Source organism: Girardinichthys multiradiatus, chromosome 18, assembly GCF_021462225.1.
Source record: "Girardinichthys multiradiatus isolate DD_20200921_A chromosome 18, DD_fGirMul_XY1, whole genome shotgun sequence".
NCBI classification, from domain to species: domain Eukaryota; kingdom Metazoa; phylum Chordata; class Actinopteri; order Cyprinodontiformes; family Goodeidae; genus Girardinichthys; species Girardinichthys multiradiatus.
In genome coordinates, this window is record NC_061810.1 from 17,369,507 (window position 1) to 17,388,766 (window position 19,260).

The 19,260-nt window shown below is 39.1% G+C and overlaps 1 protein-coding gene across 1 annotated transcript in view; it reads right to left on the reverse strand.

Annotated features, from left to right (window-relative positions):
- The window catches only part of sacs (sacsin molecular chaperone), a 30,227-nt gene extending 13,057 nt beyond the window's left edge, over window positions 1–17,170 (reverse strand). Inside the window, exons 1-8 of the mRNA XM_047390964.1 lie at window positions 17,095–17,170; window positions 14,462–14,612; window positions 11,591–11,681; window positions 11,427–11,512; window positions 6,472–6,583; window positions 6,041–6,187; window positions 2,878–4,363; window positions 1,209–1,300 (exon numbers count right to left, since the gene is read on the reverse strand). Of these exons, the coding sequence (XP_047246920.1) occupies window positions 1,209–1,300; window positions 2,878–4,363; window positions 6,041–6,187; window positions 6,472–6,583; window positions 11,427–11,512; window positions 11,591–11,681; window positions 14,462–14,612; window positions 17,095–17,117 (2,188 nt within the window). The 5' untranslated portion in view covers window positions 17,118–17,170. The remainder of the gene's footprint in view (window positions 1–1,208; window positions 1,301–2,877; window positions 4,364–6,040; window positions 6,188–6,471; window positions 6,584–11,426; window positions 11,513–11,590; window positions 11,682–14,461; window positions 14,613–17,094) is intronic.
- Between the last annotated feature and the right edge of the window lie 2,090 nt (window positions 17,171–19,260).

Consider the following 19,260-nt stretch of genomic DNA (forward strand, 5'->3'; position numbering starts at 1 on the left):
TAGAAGATGTTCTGACAGGAAAAAAATATCTACAAACTCTAAACATGTACATTGTTTATTTTCCTCATCATTATTGTGAGTCTGCAGCCACACATTAGTTTTGGTTAGTGATAAAAAGATATTTGGCAGACTTTGTAATACTTACCTGAACAACCCCAAAGAAACTGTTGCACTGCAATTTAAGCGACAAATTAATGAAAGATGAACATAACTCGGAATCATGGAAGAAAAATTATCTTCAAAAGCCATTTGTAAATTATATGTGTATATGGAGGGACTAGACCAGAAAAGAGAGCAGAAAGATAAAAAATTCCACAATTCAAACAATAATCAAGTTATTTAATATAAAATGCCTAGAATAGGTAGAAAATTGTAAGTGTGCCCCCTAGTGTTGTACTTATTTCTCAATATTCTCCTTATATTTTGCTTTGTGTCTATATAACAGATCTGTAACTCTTCAGAACCTTGAGAAAAAAAACACTTTTCAAAATGTACACAAAACCTAAAAAAAACAATATATTTTTTAATTGTTTATATTATTTTATTTAAAATTAAAAAGCATCTAGTATTCCTACTTCTGGTAAAGTAATGTAACATATAGATTACTACAGTTATATTAATGATATTAATAAGAAGTATTTATTGTTATTTTCATGAAAATATATGGCAAAAATAAAAATTGACACCTGCTTCACATCTACTAATTTAGTTGTTTTGAAGTGCTTATGTTACAGAATCCTATCCCTTTTTGCTGTTCTGTCCTTTAACAGTAACACCAGAAGTATAAGAAGCTGATAATAGCTGGTTAATTAGTCTGGCTATTTGTACGGGTAACCTGCCTTTTTTCAACAAGCTGACTGACAATGTGCAACAACAGGCTCCTGTCACTCCAGCAACATCTTTGTTCTTATAGGTTTTGAATTAGTAAAACTTTAGTGTACCTTGATACCCGTAACTACTCTATGACTAATGCCCACTCTCTGTTCCCTTTACTGTCATCTCTTTCAGAATTATCTGCCAGCTGTGTACCACATTTAATACATGGCTGGCACAGCTGTAGAGTAAGATAAAGGTCGGCTAATAAACATCATGTCTATAACCAAATAAATCACACTGAGTCATCACAGCATGTTCCAAGTCTGAGTACAAAGCCATGAATCAAAATAATATAGATGACTTGTAAAATTAATTATGAAATGTTTTACTACCTCTGCTTTTGGTAGCTTTCTTTAAACTGTTCATCACTGCAGGCTTCACAGTTTCCAGCAAGAATCGATGCTCAAGTCCTGGATAGAGAGACCTAAGAATAAAGCAAAGGAAAGTAGGTGAAATGTAGTAAAAGGAGTAATTAATACCAGTTTGAAACGTTGAGTTAAAGTCTTTGCTGGCTTGTATGTGCATACAAACAATGAACACATGTAACCGTCTTTTCTCACTGCCTAACATTAAATCAGATTAAACCTTTACTGTCGTACCTCAGTTAGGATTATCATAATTTTTTCATAGTTGGTAAACGCCAGAACAACGAACCCAACACACACCAAGATTACTAGGCATTTAAACAATTTGCAAAATCCCAGATGATGATGTCATGGCTTTGCAGGAGGCACACCTGTGTATGTATTTTAAGGAACATCTCAAACACACTGCTTTGTCGTTTGACATAATGAAAACAAATCCAAAGAAATCAGGCATCCGGAAGAGAATTGCGGACCTCCACAAGTCTGCATTATACTTTGGTACAATTTCCAGATGCCTGAAGGTGCCACATTCATCTTTTCAAACAATAATATGCATACATAAACATCATGGGAATTTCCAAACATTATATTGTACCGGAGATTAACAAGTTTTGTTTCAAATGTGTGTATGAACCTAGGAAACAAAAGCAAAAGATCTTGTGAAGATGCTGGCTGGAGCTGGTAAGAGAGTCATATTAGGGTCGAAAGGCCACTCTGAAGGGCAGAAGCTATTTCTCCAATAGCAACAAAGAAAACCAGAATGCAGTGTGCAAATGCACTCAGAGACAAATACCTTAATTTTTGGAGACAAGTCATATAGTCTGGTGATGTAAGTTAAAAGTAAGAGTTTTCGGCACAATGGCCATCAAAATATTTGCAACACCTTCCCAATTGAAGTACGAGTGTAGCCACATCATGTTGTGTGTATGTATCGCGTCGGATGGACTAGTGCACTTAACAAAACAGATGGCATTATGAAGAAACAGCATTATGTAAAAAAAATGAAGTCAAGTCTTCAGACATCAGTCAGGAGGTTAAGACTTGGCTATATATGGCTGTCCAAATGAGCCTCACTAGTTGCTAAATTAGTAACAAAGTGGCTTAAGGACAACAAAGTAAATGTTTTGGGGTGGCCATCACAAAGCCGTGATTTCAGTCATAGAAAATCCGTGGGCAGAGCTGAAAGGTGTATGCGAGTAACGCAGCTTACAAACCTGACTCGGTTACACCAACTCTGTCAGGAGAAATGGGCCAAAAGTCCAGCAAACTACTGGAAGAAGCTTGTGGAAGGTTACAACATGTTTGGTCCAAGTCATAAAGTTTAAAGGCAGTTCTACCAAATACTAAAAGATTAGTCTGATTTATTGTCAGTCTTTAAATACAGTAGTTTCAACTGTGTATGGGGGATCAGGAGTAAGGTAAAATGAGTGAATGAGTCTATAACCTTTCTGTAAAACCTGTCATGGTTTGTGAATCTTGTAAAAATTCTACAAATAAAAAAATAGAATTAAATTAAAACTACTAATTAATTTGTGGCGAGATAAATTGCTACTTATATTTCTAACAAAATACAAATTTTTGCCCCTCTATCTCTGACTCATTTAAACATATTAAAACCCCGAATGTAGAGTTTTACCTCGGGAACACTTCAGATGCAATGTAAATGGCGTCTTTTTCATTGACAGAAGATGAAAATGATGTAAATGTCTCATCCTGGAGTGGCAGAAGCTCGAGTCCTATAAGATCACTGTAATTGGCATCACTGAGAGCAAACTCCAGCAACAGCAGCTTCTCCTGTGAGGGACCTTTGTGTTTGCACTTCCTGATGGTCTGCCGCAGTAAAGATGGAGTAACCTTCTTCACCTCAGTAGTATCGGTCATGTAGCAAGCCAAGACAAAGTCCACTGCAGCCGGGACCCTTGCTACCTGCGTCCCTGAGCTTTGGAGGTAGTTAATCACTGTCTCTGAGATATCATCGTCTGTGTCCAGCTCTGAGAAGGCAGCCTGGTCCACTCCGATCCAGCTCTCACTGAGGGAATAGATGACTTGCTGCTGCAGCAGTTCCTGAAAGAGCGGCCGGAGAATGGGCGTCCAACGGGGCTTGACCTGTTTAGGGTCTGGCCATGCCCTATATGTCCCTGTTGGGGATAAAGGAAAGTCTTGGTCCTTTTTTATTTGGATCCTCTTTATAGCCTCCACTATGAGAGTGAAATAAGCCTTAGGGATGACAGTTATTATTAGCAGCTCATTCCACAAGGCAGCTGGATCCCTCCACTGGTCCACTTCTCGCCACTTGATGCTCCTGCGGTTGTCCGTGAGGCCGAAGAAGCCGCTGACATGAACCGGAAGCCCTGTCTCACTCTCCTCGCCTGGTGGAAGAGGAAGAAAGCAGAAAGCTCGTCCTGAGAAACCAGATGTGGCACCTCTGTCCTCCTTGTTTATGACAGTTAGAGGCAAGGCAATGCCAATTGTTGGCATGAACTTCAAATCATCTGCCAGAGAGTCCAGCTCAGCACACATCCCTCTGCCCCCAACTCCATTACAAACCAGCCATGTGGTCCTCTGAGTCTCTTTAGATGTTTCATCTTGAGTCTCTATGTGAAGTTGGTAGGTGACACATGTGATGATGGAGCTGTGAACCCCATTGCTGTAGTTGTCCACCGCTTGACACAGTGTCTTCAGTGCATTTGGCTTTTCTAGTTCATCATCAGGATTCTCTTTCGCTGTAACCTCAAACAACACTCGTTCTGTACCATCACACTCTCGCACATGCAATGAGATCTTCTGGACACTCTTCAGGAAGAGGAGCACTGTGTCTGCATCAGCTTTGAAAGATTCAAACAGCTCCAACACCTTTTCTTTGTTGTAAATGTTCCCACTGAGCTGGGAAGGTTTTACACGAAGAGGGAAGCGGAAAAGAGTTCCTGGAAAGCTGCCATCCCAGATGGTTTTTTCAGAAATCCCAAATATCCCAGTGTAAGGTGCGAACTGATCACTCAGCGCTGTGATCTCCTTCACTTCTGTCTTCAAGTTCCAACACTGCCCAGACTCATTCACCCCAAAAAGGGTCTGATGGGGGTCCAGCATGGCAATCTGGTCTCCACTGAATATACTGGGAACATCTGAAACACAAAAATAAATATAGACAGAATGGAAAGTATATATTTGTACCTTTATCAATGAGATCTTATAATTTAACACAATAAAAAGATGTAAAAAAAAGATTTAGCTGCTGACATAAAGTTGTGGTAGATGGGAAACGTCACATTGTTTTAGTTAGCTTTTTTTTTAAATAAAAATTGGAAAAGTGTGGCATGCTTTTGTATTTAACAACTTGATTCTATATGCAGTAGAACAACCTTTTGCTGCAATTATAGCTGTGGGTCTTTTGGGGTATGTCTGCACTTCTAAAGTTTTTACCAAATTGTTCAAGCTTAGTCAGATTGGATAGAGAACATCTGTGAACAGCAATATTCAACTATTACGAAAGATTACCAACTGCAGTTAGGACCGGACCTGACTGGGTCATCCTAACACATACATAAGTTTTTGGCAGCTTGTTATAAACCTCATCCATCTTCGCTTCAACTCTTACAAACTTACCAGTAGTTGCTGAAAAAAGCATTCCTACAGCATGATGCTGCCACCGCCATGTTTCACCAGGAGGATGGTGTGACCAGCATGATGTGAGGTTAGTTCTCCTCACTAGATAGTATTTTACATGCAGACCAGAAAGTTAAATTTTGACCTCATCTGACCAGGCTATCTTCCACATGTTTGTTGTGCCCCGTGCATGACGTGAAGCAAACTTTAAATGGGACTTCTTAATGCTTTCTTTCAACAATAGCTTTCTTCTTGCCTCAATGAACCCTTCAATGAAGGTTTGATTTGTGGAGAGTCCTGACAAATAGTTTCAACAGATTCTCCCACCTGCGGGAGTTTCTTATCCACCTAGGCTGCTTCTCTACTTAATGCTATCACCTGCCCAACTTGTCAGTTTAAATAGACAGCCATGTCTTGGTTACAGTTGTTTCATAATTTTTCCATTTTCAGGTGATAGATTGAACAGTTCTCCCTGAGATGTTTAAAGCTTGGCATATTGTTTAATTATGTAACCCAGCTTTAAAGTTCTCCACAACTTTATCCCTGACCAGTCTGGTGTGTTTCTTGGTCTTTATCATGTTCACTAATGCTCTCTAACAACCCTCTTAGGCCTTCATCAATGTATACTGAGAATAAATTACACACAGGTTGACTCCATTCATTAGGGGGCCACCCAAGGCAATTGGTTGCACTGGATTTAATAAAAAACAGGGGCTGAACACAAATGACGCTGAACTTTAGATTTTATTTGGAAAAAATTCCCAAACTATGCATCCTTTTTGTTCCACTTTACAATTAGAGCTGCTTTGTTATTGGTCTATCACATGAAATTCCAGGTAAATACATTGAAGTATGCCGTTGTAAAGTGACAATGTTTGAAAATGTTCAAAGGGTATTAAGACTTTTGCAAAGCAAAGCAACTGATGTTATTTTCTTGACTGAGTAACCAAGTAATCCCATTATTAACATTGGCTGTTTAATCTGTGGAAGGTTTTCAGGTGGAAATTTGTGCCCTACGTGTCCCTGCTCTGTTTTGTAAACCAAATTTATTGTTTTAGTACTAACTGTTATGTAAACATCCTACAAGGAAATGTAAGCAAATATATTAATTCACACTCACAACTCATTTTGTACACAGAAAAACACTAACATTTGGAATCATAAGTGCATTCCTTCATCTTCAGGCAAACTCTTACCAGTTATATGATACACAGAATTGAAGCCGATACCAAATCGTCCAACTTTCAGCGGGTCATCTCTCTTTCTGCTCCTTGCGATCTCCTGAATCCCGTTCCAGTCCTCCGCAGTGAACACAGCATCATTGTAGACATACAGCGCTGTCCCTGCAGGTCACAGCATCACCAAACTCAGGCAATTTGGAAATAGACAAACAATAAATGCACGATATATGGATAAAGTTTGCTATGCATTATTTTAACAGTGACAAAAAAAGTCCCTTCATTAGTTCGCAGCGAGGTCACTTAAGTGAATGTGTTAGAAAAACCGTAAAACAATACTAAAGCATTAGAGTGTTCATAAGATAGAAGCTCAGATGTACAAGCTCCTATTAAAGCATAGTACCACTGATCCCTCTGCTGCCCCGTCTACTTAACCAACAGCTGCTAACCTTGATGCTGAGCCATGTCTGGTGACCACAGTGACTCCACTCCGTACTCTGTCTCATTGTATAAGAACTTCACTTCTGTGGCTCCAGCATCCTCTGCATTTTGAATCAGCTCCTTCAAAATGAAGCAGAGAAACAGTGAGTTTTATTGAACAAAGGACCATTACAGAGAAATGAGAGGAACACATCAACTTATTTAGCAATGCTTTTATCCAAAAAGCCTTGCAGTTCAAATAAAAAACTCAAGTAATTAGAGTTGGATGGCTACATTTAGGACATCAAGCCTTAATTCTGATAATGTTACTATATTTTACAATAAAGCTTGCAGAAGCAAATTAAAGCCAGACAAAAATAGTGCTCTTTCTTGATGGCCAAGATTGACCATTTTTCTCATTACAAATCCCCAAAATACTTTGTGTACTGCCTGCTTCGACTAGAACAAGTTTCTACATCAAATGTCTGAGCTATTTGGGGAGCTTAAATGAATCAATATATGATTATATTGCAGGGTTAATAAGTGAACTTTTAGACAGCATCCATTTGAGCTACAGACAAATGCAAGAATGAGCACTTTAGCCACTTGTGATGTATTGTCTAGATATCTCAAACATTCAACAATGAACAATCATTCTATTTAACATGCATATGCAACAGCCCCCATTTTACCTGTGCAAAAAGAAAAATAACTTAATTTGTTGCAGCAGCATATTCTCAGACTGAAAAATACACAAATGTCAACCTTTAACTGGAGTACATTTATTCAGACAGGGAAAAAAAGCTTATACTAAGAAATAAAGTATACAGGTCCTTCTCAAAATATTAGCATATTGTGATAAAGTTCATTATTTTCCATAATATAATGATGAAAATTTAACATTCATATATTTTAGATTCATTGCACACTAACTGAAATATTTCAGGTCTTTTATTGTCTTAATACGGATGATTTTGGCATACACCTCATGAAAATCCAAAATTCCTATCTCACAAAATTAGCATATTTCATCCGACCAATAAAAGAAAAGTGTTTTTAATACAAAAAACGTCAACCTTCAAATAATCATGTACAGTTATGCACTCAATACTTGGTCGGGAATCCTTTTGCAGAAATGACTGCTTCAATGCGGCGTGGCATGGAGGCAATCAGCCTGTGGCACTGCTGAGGTCTTATGGAGGCCCAGGATGCTTCGATAGCGGCCTTTAGCTCATCCAGAGTGTTGGGTCTTGAGTCTCTCAACGTTCTCTTCACAATATCCCACAGATTCTCTATGGGGTTCAGGTCAGGAGAGTTGGCAGGCCAATTGAGCACAGTGATACCATGGTCAGTAAACCATTTACCAGTGGTTTTGGCACTGTGAGCAGGTGCCAGGTCGTGCTGAAAAATGAAATCTCCATCTCCATAAAGCTTTTCAGCAGATGGAAGCATGAAGTGCTCCAAAATCTCCTGATAGCTAGCTGCATTGACCCTGCCCTTGATAAAACACAGTGGACCAACACCAGCAGCTGACACGGCACCCCAGACCATCACTGACTGTGGGTACTTGACACTGGACTTCTGGCATTTTGGCATTTCCTTCTCCCCAGTCTTCCTCCAGACTCTGGCATCTTGATTTCCGAATGACATGCAGAATTTGCTTTCATCCGAAAAAAGTACTTTGGACCACTGAGCAACAGTCCAGTGCTGCTTCTCTGTAGCCCAGGTCAGGCGCTTCTGCCGCTGTTTCTGGTTCAAAAGTGGCTTGACCTGGGGAATGCGGCACCTGTAGCCCATTTCCTGCACACACCTGTGCACGGTGGTTCTGGATGTTTCTACTCCAGACTCAGTCCACTGCTTCCGCAGGTCCCCCAAGGTCTGGAATCGGCCCTTCTCCACAATCTTCCTCAGGGTCCGGTCACCTCTTCTCGTTGTGCAGCGTTTTCTGCCACACTTTTTCCTTCCCACAGACTTCCCACTGAGGTGCCTTGATACAACACTCTGGGAACAGCCTATTCGTTCAGAAATTTCTTTCTGTGTCTTACCCTCTTGCTTGAGGGTGTCAATAGTGGCCTTCTGGACAGCAGTCAGGTCAGCAGTCTTACCCATGATTGGGGTTTTGAGTGATGAACCAGGCTGGGAGTTTTAAAGGCCTCGGGAATCTTTTGCAGGTGTTTAGAGTTAACTTGTTGATTCAGATGATTAGGTTCATAGCTCGTTTAGAGACCCTTTTAATGATATGCTAATTTTGTGAGATAGGAATTTTGGGTTTTCGTGAGCTGTATGCCAAAATCATCCGTATTAAGACAATAAAAGACCTGAAATATTTCAGTTAGTGTGCAATTAATCTAAAATATATGAATGTTAAATTTTCATCATTACATTATGGAAAATAATGAACTTTATCACAATATGCTAATATTTTGAGAAGGACCTGTAGTTGTTGTTTTTTTTTTTTTTACAAAATCAGTAGCAGCACATTGCTTGGCACCCCTAACACTTTCTATAAAATTATTATTTTTTCATCTTTTATCAAGGTGACAAGGAGCTTTTGGTTTTAATTTTCTGGTGTATAAATATGATGTGACATGGAGGCCCATTTCTCCAAGCTACAGTTTAAAACGAGAATGACAAGAGAACAGGTCATTTAAGTGAGGCAAATGTTTGTTGGTCTTCATAATTCAGGAGATGGCTACAAGTGTATAACTATGTGCCCATATTAAATTTTTAAAAGTTTAACAACTGGAACTGACAAACCAGGTTGAATGGGGACCCAAGTTTCTCTTGCTACCAAGCAGAGTGAGGACGATGGGACAGCACCTTACACACTCAAACTTTTATGTATTTTATTGGGATTTTATGTGATAGAGTGACACAAAGTAGTGCTTACTAATTAACGGTAAGAAATATTAAAACATGGTATTCAAAATATTTTACACCAAAAAATATTAAAAGTACATTGTATATTTGTATTCAGCCCTTTAAGTTGTTACTTTGTAGAAGCACCTTTTGCTGCAGTTAAAGCAGCAAGTCTTTGAATGTGCGTTCCCACCAGCTGTGCACATCTAGAAGGTCTTGCCACAGATTCCCAATAGGATTTAGGTCAGGACTTTGACTGGGCCGTTTCACACAATGAATATATTTTTAACCAAACCATTTCATTTTAGTTTGGGATCTATGTTTAGGGTCTTTGTCCTAAACAAGTCTCAAGTCTTCTGCAGTCTCTAATGGGTTTACAGGTTTATTTTCTACAAGATTGCCCTATATTTATTTACCTAATCTTTCCATCAACTCTGATTAGCTTTCTTGCTCCTGCTAAAGAAAAGTGGCCTCAAAGCATGATGCTGCCACCATCATGTTTGTGGACTTGTTTCTATGGACATGGGCTTGTGGGAAATGGTACTTTTCCTAACTTTCTGTTAAAAATGTCTTTTTCCTGCTACTCTTGTATAAAGGCCATATTTGTGGCGTGCCCGACTAATAGTTGTCCCGTCAACAGATTCCATCACCTGAGCTGTTGATGTCTGTAGCTTCTCCAGAGTTGATCGGTTTAGTAGGACAGCCAGGTGTTGGTAGGTCTGTAGTTGTGAAGTACTCTTTCCAGTATCAGACAATGTATTTAACAGTGCTCTGCGAGAGGCTAAACTCTTGGGATATTGTTATATAACCAATCCTTTCGACATACTTTTAATATAAACAGATATGTGTTAGTTATCGTGTCACGATATGGCTGCATGAAAGTAGCTACTTACCTAGATCTACCTAGGTATAGAGTCAAAGCAAAGATTAATATGTATAAAACAACTGAGAGGCTTACCAGAAAAAAACTTTTCTGTTCTACTATTTCAAATGTAACCAATGAAAATATGTGACGTTTGCTAAGCACCACTGGGACTTTAACTGGCTGCCTAGTAATCAGCTGACAAGCGTCAAAGGGGAGTTTTATTTTACTTATTTATTTGTTCAATTTTTATTTAAGCAGGAAATCCATTGAGAATTTGTCTTTTTCGAAGAGAGACCTGCCCAAGAATGGGCAGTCAAAGTACAGCCACCGCTGTTATGGCTCTGATCCTCAGGTAACAACCACTAGATTAAAGGGTAAGACAGGACTCCAGAACTAGTGCGGAGTTCTGATACCATACAAAGCAAAGACACTAATGGCAGCCCACAAGAGCACGGGTTGCAAGCAGAGAAGGACTAATTTATGATGCTTCAGAATTGGTCTAATCAGAGAAATACGTTAATCAGCATAATCTGATGTAGATAATAACAGGATGAGGATGATGGGCAACAAATGATTATATTTGAAGCGCTGAATGCATTTAGACAGCCAAGGGGAGGATTGTGACACAGAGATATATAGGGTATGGGGAAAATGCCAGACAGTATTTTATGGATGGGCTCATGTCAGAGCTCCTCAGTAATACGCCTCTCTGGTTCTGCAATTTGCGAAAGCCTTGTGATCTCTTCTGAAAGACTTGTATTAACAAATTGATTTCTGAAGGGGGTTCTTGGTTACGTTTTTGTCATAGACGTAGTTTTTTGAAAGGAATTCATGATTGAACAAACACTCCAAGTGAATATATTGTGAAATAAACAATAGATATGTAACAATATACATAATGCCAACTGTTATGTATAGGGGAGGGTCTGGGAAGCTGTGGGCCTGTTTGAAACTGATAATAGGTTATTATTTGGTCTTTCAACATGATAATAATCCAAGATAAAGAGGTTACACAAAAATCCATTGAGATTAAAAGTATTATCAGCTGCTTGTGGGGGTTAGATCTTTTATCCCCACTGAACATGTTTTCAAATTAAATGTTGTTTTTTTTTCTCTTTTTTCAATCTGAAATCATGCTACTACAAAAAAATTGCTTTATTTCAGGCTCTTTTACACTTTCTTTTCCCATAAATACCAATAAGTGTTGAGGATGCTGTAAATGTTCAGCAGTAATAACAATTTAAGAAAAAACACACTTACCTTCAAAATCTGCCCCCCTTCTGGGTATCTTCTGAGAATGTCTTTCAAAAACTCCACCAGTGGAGGTGTAGTCTGTCCGAATCTCCCTGTAACAGGCCAGACTTAGAAGGCTGCCCTAATATAATGGGTGGTTCACTGCAGGAATAAACCTATTTCAATTTTACCTCCTCCTTTAAGGCCCCTTCCCTCCAGGGTCATAGATACTTCTGGGCTTCCTGCAGGGATCAAGCTGCCAATTTGTACTCTGTCATCCAGCTACAGAAGATTGAGGTAAAGACAGAACAATTTATATTCTAAAAATCATACAACAAAGATGTTGTAAGAAAAATGTGGACTGTGCGGTCTCATATGTGGTTAAAATATATTGTGGAAAACAATAGCAATTTCATGGAACAACATTAAATTTAGATCAAACACTGTGACAGTAAAATAATTTACTGAAAGGTTGATTGATACTTTGAGGATTAAAGAAATAATAGGTCACAGCTGCCGATAAATCATTCCTAGTGATTATTGCAAAGTGGGTGATAAGCAATCTTTTCCTGGTGCTAGTTTCAGAATCAATGCTGCTGCATGGCAGAACGTCGGTATCAGAGCCCAATGCTGCAGTCGAGCGTGGCTGTTCAAGGTGACACTGCGAGCTGCTGCACTCAGCACTCTTTAGCTGTGAAGCGCTGCAAGGCAAGCACGTCCACACACAGGTAAAGTCCTCAGTTATCACCCTCATCATGGTGACTGCACACAATAATAGTTACTGTATTGGTACTGCCCCACACTATTTATGTAAATATGATGTGTATCTTTTTTAGGATATTAGCTGCTGAATGTGAAAAAATGCCATCAGTAAAGCAGCTCTCTCATTGCCATTATTAATAAGAACTGTGAAGCATATTTGCCTGATGGAGATGATGACATTCATGCTGCGCCTACAACAGCACAAAGGGGACAACATATTGGAGAAAATGGGACTGTTTTGTACACTCGGGGGACTGTATATAGTATGATGCTGATGACCCTATGTAATGACAATTGTATGTACCTGTGACCTTATCCTTTATGTTTTTTTGTATGTTCGAAGCAAGTTTCAAAACGAAGTTTCAAAAAAATAGTTACTGTATAATTCAGGACAGAGACAGATCAATATTTAAACCGGGGCTAGTGTAAAGTGCATTGTTTAAGAGCTGATGGATAATGGTTACATTACGCATGCAAATAACTAGGAGAGGCTTAGCTACAATGTTTTCAGGAGATGTTTTCTTCTCACCATTATCTCCCTAGTTTAAAACTATTAAAGAAGCCTTTAGCCTAACCCCTGTATTCTGAAAAAAAGGTCTTGAGAACTCACCAGATTAGTAAACAGAATCAATCCGTGCATAATTTATTCTAAGTATAAATCCTGATGTTCTGTGAAGGCCTCTGAGGTTTGTTAGAGATCATTATTGAACAAAAAGCAGGGAAAACAGCAGAAGGACCAGGGAGAAAGTTGTGGAGAGGTTTAAAGCCGGATGGATCTAAATGGTAAATGGACTGAACTTATATAGCACTTTTCCAGTCATATAAACCACTCAAAACGCTTTACACTAGAGCCACATACACTAGGCACCTTGAGATTAAGTGCCTTGCCCAGGGGCACATCGACATATGGCAGGAGGAAGCTGGAATCAAACCCACAAGACGACTATTGCCTCAGACGACTATTCATTCCTACTGAGCCACAGTCACTTGAGGACTGACTCAGGGGGGGCTGAATACAAATACCTTTGCAGATTTTTATTTCTTAAATCTGTAATAACCAGGCATCCTTTCCTTACACATCTACTTTGTGTTATAATGTTATGTTGTAAAATACATCAAAGCTTATGGTTGTGATGTGACAAATTGTGAAAACGTTCAATGAATGCTTTTGCAACCCCCAGAGTATTTATACTTTTCTAACTTTTTTAAGTGTTTCCCAAAATGTGGCTAAAAAGAAAGACATTCTGTTTTATGTCAACTGAAATCCTCCACAGAGGGGCAGATCCGATGCAAAATGGCCACTTTTAGTTTCTTCTAAATAGAAAATCCCTCTTCAGTTAAGTACAACTTCTGGCACCGTTTCTCCTCCATTAGACTTCCCAGTTTTTAATACCATTAGCAGAAACAGCAAGCAAAGTAAAATATACACTTACATCTACGTGGCACAACATCCTTATTTCGTTCTAAGCAATGCTTATCATTAAAGCACAGACAGGAAACAATTGGGTAAACAATGAGACATTATTATTATATAAAAACAGCCTTATTTTGAGTCTGGTTGTAGCTGGTAGGCGGCGTTTGAAGCTTTGCTTTTTGCTTATTAGATTGGTTGAATGGGGGATATGTGGCGGTGGTGGAAAGCATCAACTCCCACCTGGTGCTTTTCATCAGTCAAGCTCAGAGACCCAGGTTCAGCTCATGTTATAGTAGACCATTCACTGAGTGAACTATCACAAACTTTCTCACCAGCTGTATGAAATCCACTAAATATACTTGTGGAACTGGACAAATGTAATGGTTGTGCAAATTGTCTTGTGCTTTGTACAGCACATACATTTTTGCTCCTCATGCTCTAAATTCAGCAGATATCTTAATCAATAGCTGGCAATCGATCAATAAATAAGATACACGCTGACCTTGGCCATGCTCAAGTCAGTCATGAGATCGATAGCACGAAAAGAACGCAATTAGTGCTTAATAGAAATAACAAATTATACCTCAGAGAAATCTTCAGACACCTTTAACAATGGAAGAGCTGCTTGGGGTGTATGCAACTGTCACAGCATCTGCGCTGCAGTTACAGCGTGGGATCATTAAAATAGAACCCTTGTCTCATGATTTCAATTATCTATCTTGGACAACAAACCTACTGTTCTTCTTCTGGGGTTGTTTTGCACTATTATTAGTAATGTGTGACAGGATCATGGGACAACAAACTAATATTGAATTAGAAAACAGTTGAAGTGAAAGACTTGTGTCCTGAATGTTGCTGTGATAGAAGCACAAACAAAGGCACTCACCATCCTCCCGTTGTGAAGCAGTCGCTGCTCTTTGACTGGCAGGTTCGTCTCCTCGTACAGCATCTGTTTGACATCTTGGACGGATGTGAATGGGGACACCTGGTAAGACCTCGGGCCAATGCACTCATGATTAACTGTCACCCATGGTGCCCTGGAAATAACAAATAAACATAATTTAGATAAAAGTACATGACAGTATTGAAAAGTTTTGAACTAATTTGGACAATGAATCCAGTCAACGAAGTAGACGATGATCTGGATGTCAAAAACTGAGAAAGTGAGCTGCCACATTTGATCCCTACAGTAGAGGACGGGAGAGTTTGAGTTACAATCAATACTGATTAAACCTAAAAGGTTGGAAGAAGCATGAGCAGGATACCTAACAGAAGCATCTGTTACTGGTATTTCAAGTGTTTATATATGGTGTACAGTGCAAAAGTATTCACCCCCTTAAAGTTATTCACATTTTGCCAGGCTACGACCAACAAATTCGATGTACTTTGTTTAGATTTTTGGCAGACCACCACAAAGTAGTGCATCACATTGAAGTGAAAATAAATGATACATAGTTTTAAGATGTTCTTACAAAAGAAAATTTGAAAACTGTGGCATGCCTATATTTTCAGCCCTCTTTCCATTGAAACTTCTAAATAAAATCCAATTCCTTCAGAACTCCCCTAATTAGTACAAAGAATATGGAATTTAATCTAATTATGAATCCAGCTGTTCTGTAGAGGCCTCAGAGATTTGTTGGAGAACATTAGTTTAAACAAATAACATAATGGAAAGCAACAAAATTTGTACCAGACATGGCTGTCTACCTAAAATGAAGGGCAGCCCAAGGAGAGCATTAATCAGAGAAGCAGCCAAGAAGCCAGGAGGAACTGCAAAGATCCACAGCTCAGGTGGAAGAATCACAAAAGTTGTTTGAATAGAACAATGGCAAGAAGCTGCTGAACTGTTGAAACAAAGTCATAAGAAGTCACTTTTAAGGTTTTCCAAAATCTATGCAGGGTATATGGCAAACATGTGGATGCAGGCGTGCTGATCAAATCAGACCATAATACATTTTTTGGTCAATATGCAAGACACAATGAATTGATCGAAACTGTGTGGCACAAAACTATCGCTTGGCATAACACTGGACATACCATCCCCACAATAAAACATGGTGGTGGCAGCATCATGCTGTGGCAGGCTTCAGCAGGAACAGGAAGTCAGGTCAATGTGTATTGTAAAAATGACATAACAAAATACAAGGCAATCCTGGATCATAATTTATGAGAGGCTGCAAAAGAGTTGAGATTGGGGTGGAGCTCCACCTTCCAGCAGGACAGCAACCCCAAACATTCAGCCAGGTTTAGATGAGGGCTCCACAATATCGGGAAAACATGTAATAGCAATACTATTGCTGAATATTGTGATAGAAATTTGGATTGTGTTTAATCCATATTTTCCTGACTTTTTTCTTTATTTTTATCATTGCAATATCCCCACCATTTTCTATAAGCTACAGCATCTCAGCCAATAAAAATATAGATCCGGTGTGCACTTCAAGGGCAAACAGAGAGCATCCAACTGGCTAAATATATGACTGACATCCAGAGTGCTTATGCATGGAGCTTAAAATGTGATATTCAATCAAATATTGCATCAAGGGAGTCATTTGTGATTGCAATATTGCTAAAACTGGGGTGGTGATATTGTGCAGCACTAGTTAAGATCAACGCATATGTGTGTTAGGGTGGCCTAGTCAAAGTCCAGACATTAAAAAAAACTATGCAGGATCTGTGGCGAGCCTGGGAAATCGCTGTTCAAAGACAATCTCCATCCAATCTTACTGAGCTTAAACCATTACCGAAAGAAGAAGGTGCCTCTAGATGTACACAGCTGGTAGGGATGCCATAAGATTAGACACTGTAACTACAATTGAAATGTGTTTCTACTAAGTAATAAATTAGAGGGTGGAATGCAAATGCACTCCACACATTTTAGTTTTTATGTGTAAAACAAGCAGTGAATTTTATTTAAAGATACCAGAGGGATTGGAAAACCATGTAAAAAAAAAACAACACATCAACATTAGTGGTTGTAACATGACAAAATGTGAAACATTTCAAGGAGTGGGCATATTTTTGCAAGGCACTGTAGGAAAGTTATTTCCACATCTGAATACATTGTTCCTATGATTTATTTTCCTAGTTTTTTTTTTTCTGTTTATGCTAAACCATTGTGCTCTTAAAGAAGATACTATCCATGTGGGATATTATGTAAGAAATGGTGTTTCATTTAGATAAGCCAAACCTAGAAGTTTGCAACGGCAAAAAAAAAAAGTGAATAGTCTTGCTTATCCAGCAGCAGGCTACAGGACCCACGCAGCCTAGTGCACAGTGGCGCATTCAATGGAGGGGGGTGGGTGTGGCAGCGGCTTCGGCAGAAGATGGGTCTCATCCTCCTTGGCTTACATCAAACCCCATGCACATAAGAGTAAACTGCAGACCGATAAAACCGCACAGGAACGATCAAAAATAAAGACAGAAATACTGACCCACCGCCAACCTGCTAGTCATGTTCAGAGCATCCAGTGCATGCAGAAAGCTTTTTGATAGCAGGAATGTTTTTAGTGAACTCACCACGGGCCCGAACAGTTTGCCATGTCGTTGTTGTTTTGTGTCCCAGCTCAGACACTTTCATTGGACTATCTTCTCCGCCGGGCGCAGGGATACAGCGCCGGGAGAACGGCTGCGATGAGGCGAGAAACCCGTTATTTACCTCAACAACGCTCTCCATTCAAAATAACACTGTAAAACACACATAAAAGCCTTCTAAGAGATATTTTTGCATGAAAAATACACTTCTGAAGCACTTAACGCTCGGTGACATAGATTTGTTTACCAGCGGCATATCACCGGTGGTGTGTTTAGCCCCTCTTTATCCCGACTAACCCCACTCACTTGTCTCTGTCTTGTGAGCGCCGTTTGCGGTCCTCTTCCCAAGCGGCTCACACATCTGAAGGCACCACGACTTCCTAGAAACAATAACAATAGCAGGCGGCATAGTTATTTCCCCTTCAGCAACAGCGTAACTCCTTCAAAGGCCATGTTCTAATAATAATGAATTACACAGCGCGGCTGAGAGCAGAAAGAGCGGAGATGAAGCAAGAGGATTCCCCCCCCCAGTCACTTCCGCATCGTCTTTAATCCTCTCAGGGTCATTAAGATGTTTTTTAAACAGATAACTGCAATATCTTACTTTTTTTTTTTTTTTAACATCAACCCATCCTTCTCACTCCCGGTTTCACCCAAACCCTGGCGATCATGAAGATAATTTGTGGCTAAATATTGTAAAATTAAATGTTTTACAGTCAATAGAGATTTAAGAGCTCCCACTTTGGCCCTTATTGTATTATGTGGGTGACGTGGTAGATGGTGTGCTTCCATTAGGGTCAGGATTACAAGTTAAATTCTAGGTCCTGTAGAATGTATTTGGATTGATTTATTTATTCTTGTCATTTAATTATACATAGCAAAGACTAAAACTAAACTGCATTTTTCTTGACTCTAGAACAGTGAGAAAAATGGACAAATACATAAAAACTCAAAACAATTAAGATATTATAAGATGGGTACAATAAGAACCCAATCCTAACAGCTTGTGGCAAAAAGTTGCGTGGTTTGGTTCTGCTCTTTATGTTGTGTCATGTCCTTATGGCAGCAGTTCGGACAGTTCCTTGGAGAGGATGCGAGGAGCCTTTGACAATGTTGTGAGCCCTCTTTCTCTGTTATAGATCCTGGACAGAGCATAGGGACTCTCCAATGATACTCCCAGCTCGCCTCAGCAGGGCACTCTTGGGTGCCACATTGCAGCTGGAGCACCAAGCTGAGATTCAAACTCAACACACTCATTTCACAGCTCTGTAAAATGCTGGTTGGAGACTCTTATGAAAGGATGCTTGTTTTAGATGAACATGCAGCCAGATAATACAATGGTCTGTTGGCCTAGATCCTTTAAACTGAAAACCAAGAACAGATAATGAGGTTTAACAAAGTGATAAACTCCAACTTAATCTACTGATTAATGTATAAAAACTGTTCCGCAATCTGCAATTATGCATAATAACCTCGAAGAAATTACAACATTTCTAATCCAGTCCTAAAAGTACATTAGTTGAGCAATTCTTGGAAATAATAAAACTATTAACTATTTTAAGAGAAATTATCCAACATTATGTAGGGCTAGTGCTGGAAGTCAAAGGATTGTAAAACAAAAAAGTTTTTATGAGAGCCTACCTTTTTTAAATGCACTGAAATATGTCTGTTACCTGATGGTCACCTTAAAGGGATTCTCGTATAAGTAATAAGTGGTAGTTTAAACTCATGCATTTGACTTGGTCATTTTAAGCTTTCGACTTCTCCTCACGGACTTGTTTTTTGTAAAAGAGTTTAGGGTTGTGTTTTGGCTCCTTGATCTGTTTTTGCTGAAGACATGTTCAGAAGCAGATGTCACGCCGTTTTACTTTATTACTGTTTTTAGTATGTCGAAGTATGAGGGAGTGGTTCATAAACCATTCAACTTTGGACCCACAAAATAACAATAACAACAATGTCAATTAAACAAGGGTCTAATGACAACAGATGCAACATCAACAGCCAACATATCGCTCGTATCTATTTGTAAGTATTTGTTTAAGCATTATAAATTATTTTACTATTATTATTGCTTGTCATTTGTATTTTCTTCCTGAAAAAGACCTCAAGACCCCACATTTGTTAACTTGCAACCCTAAGTGGGGTTCCAAC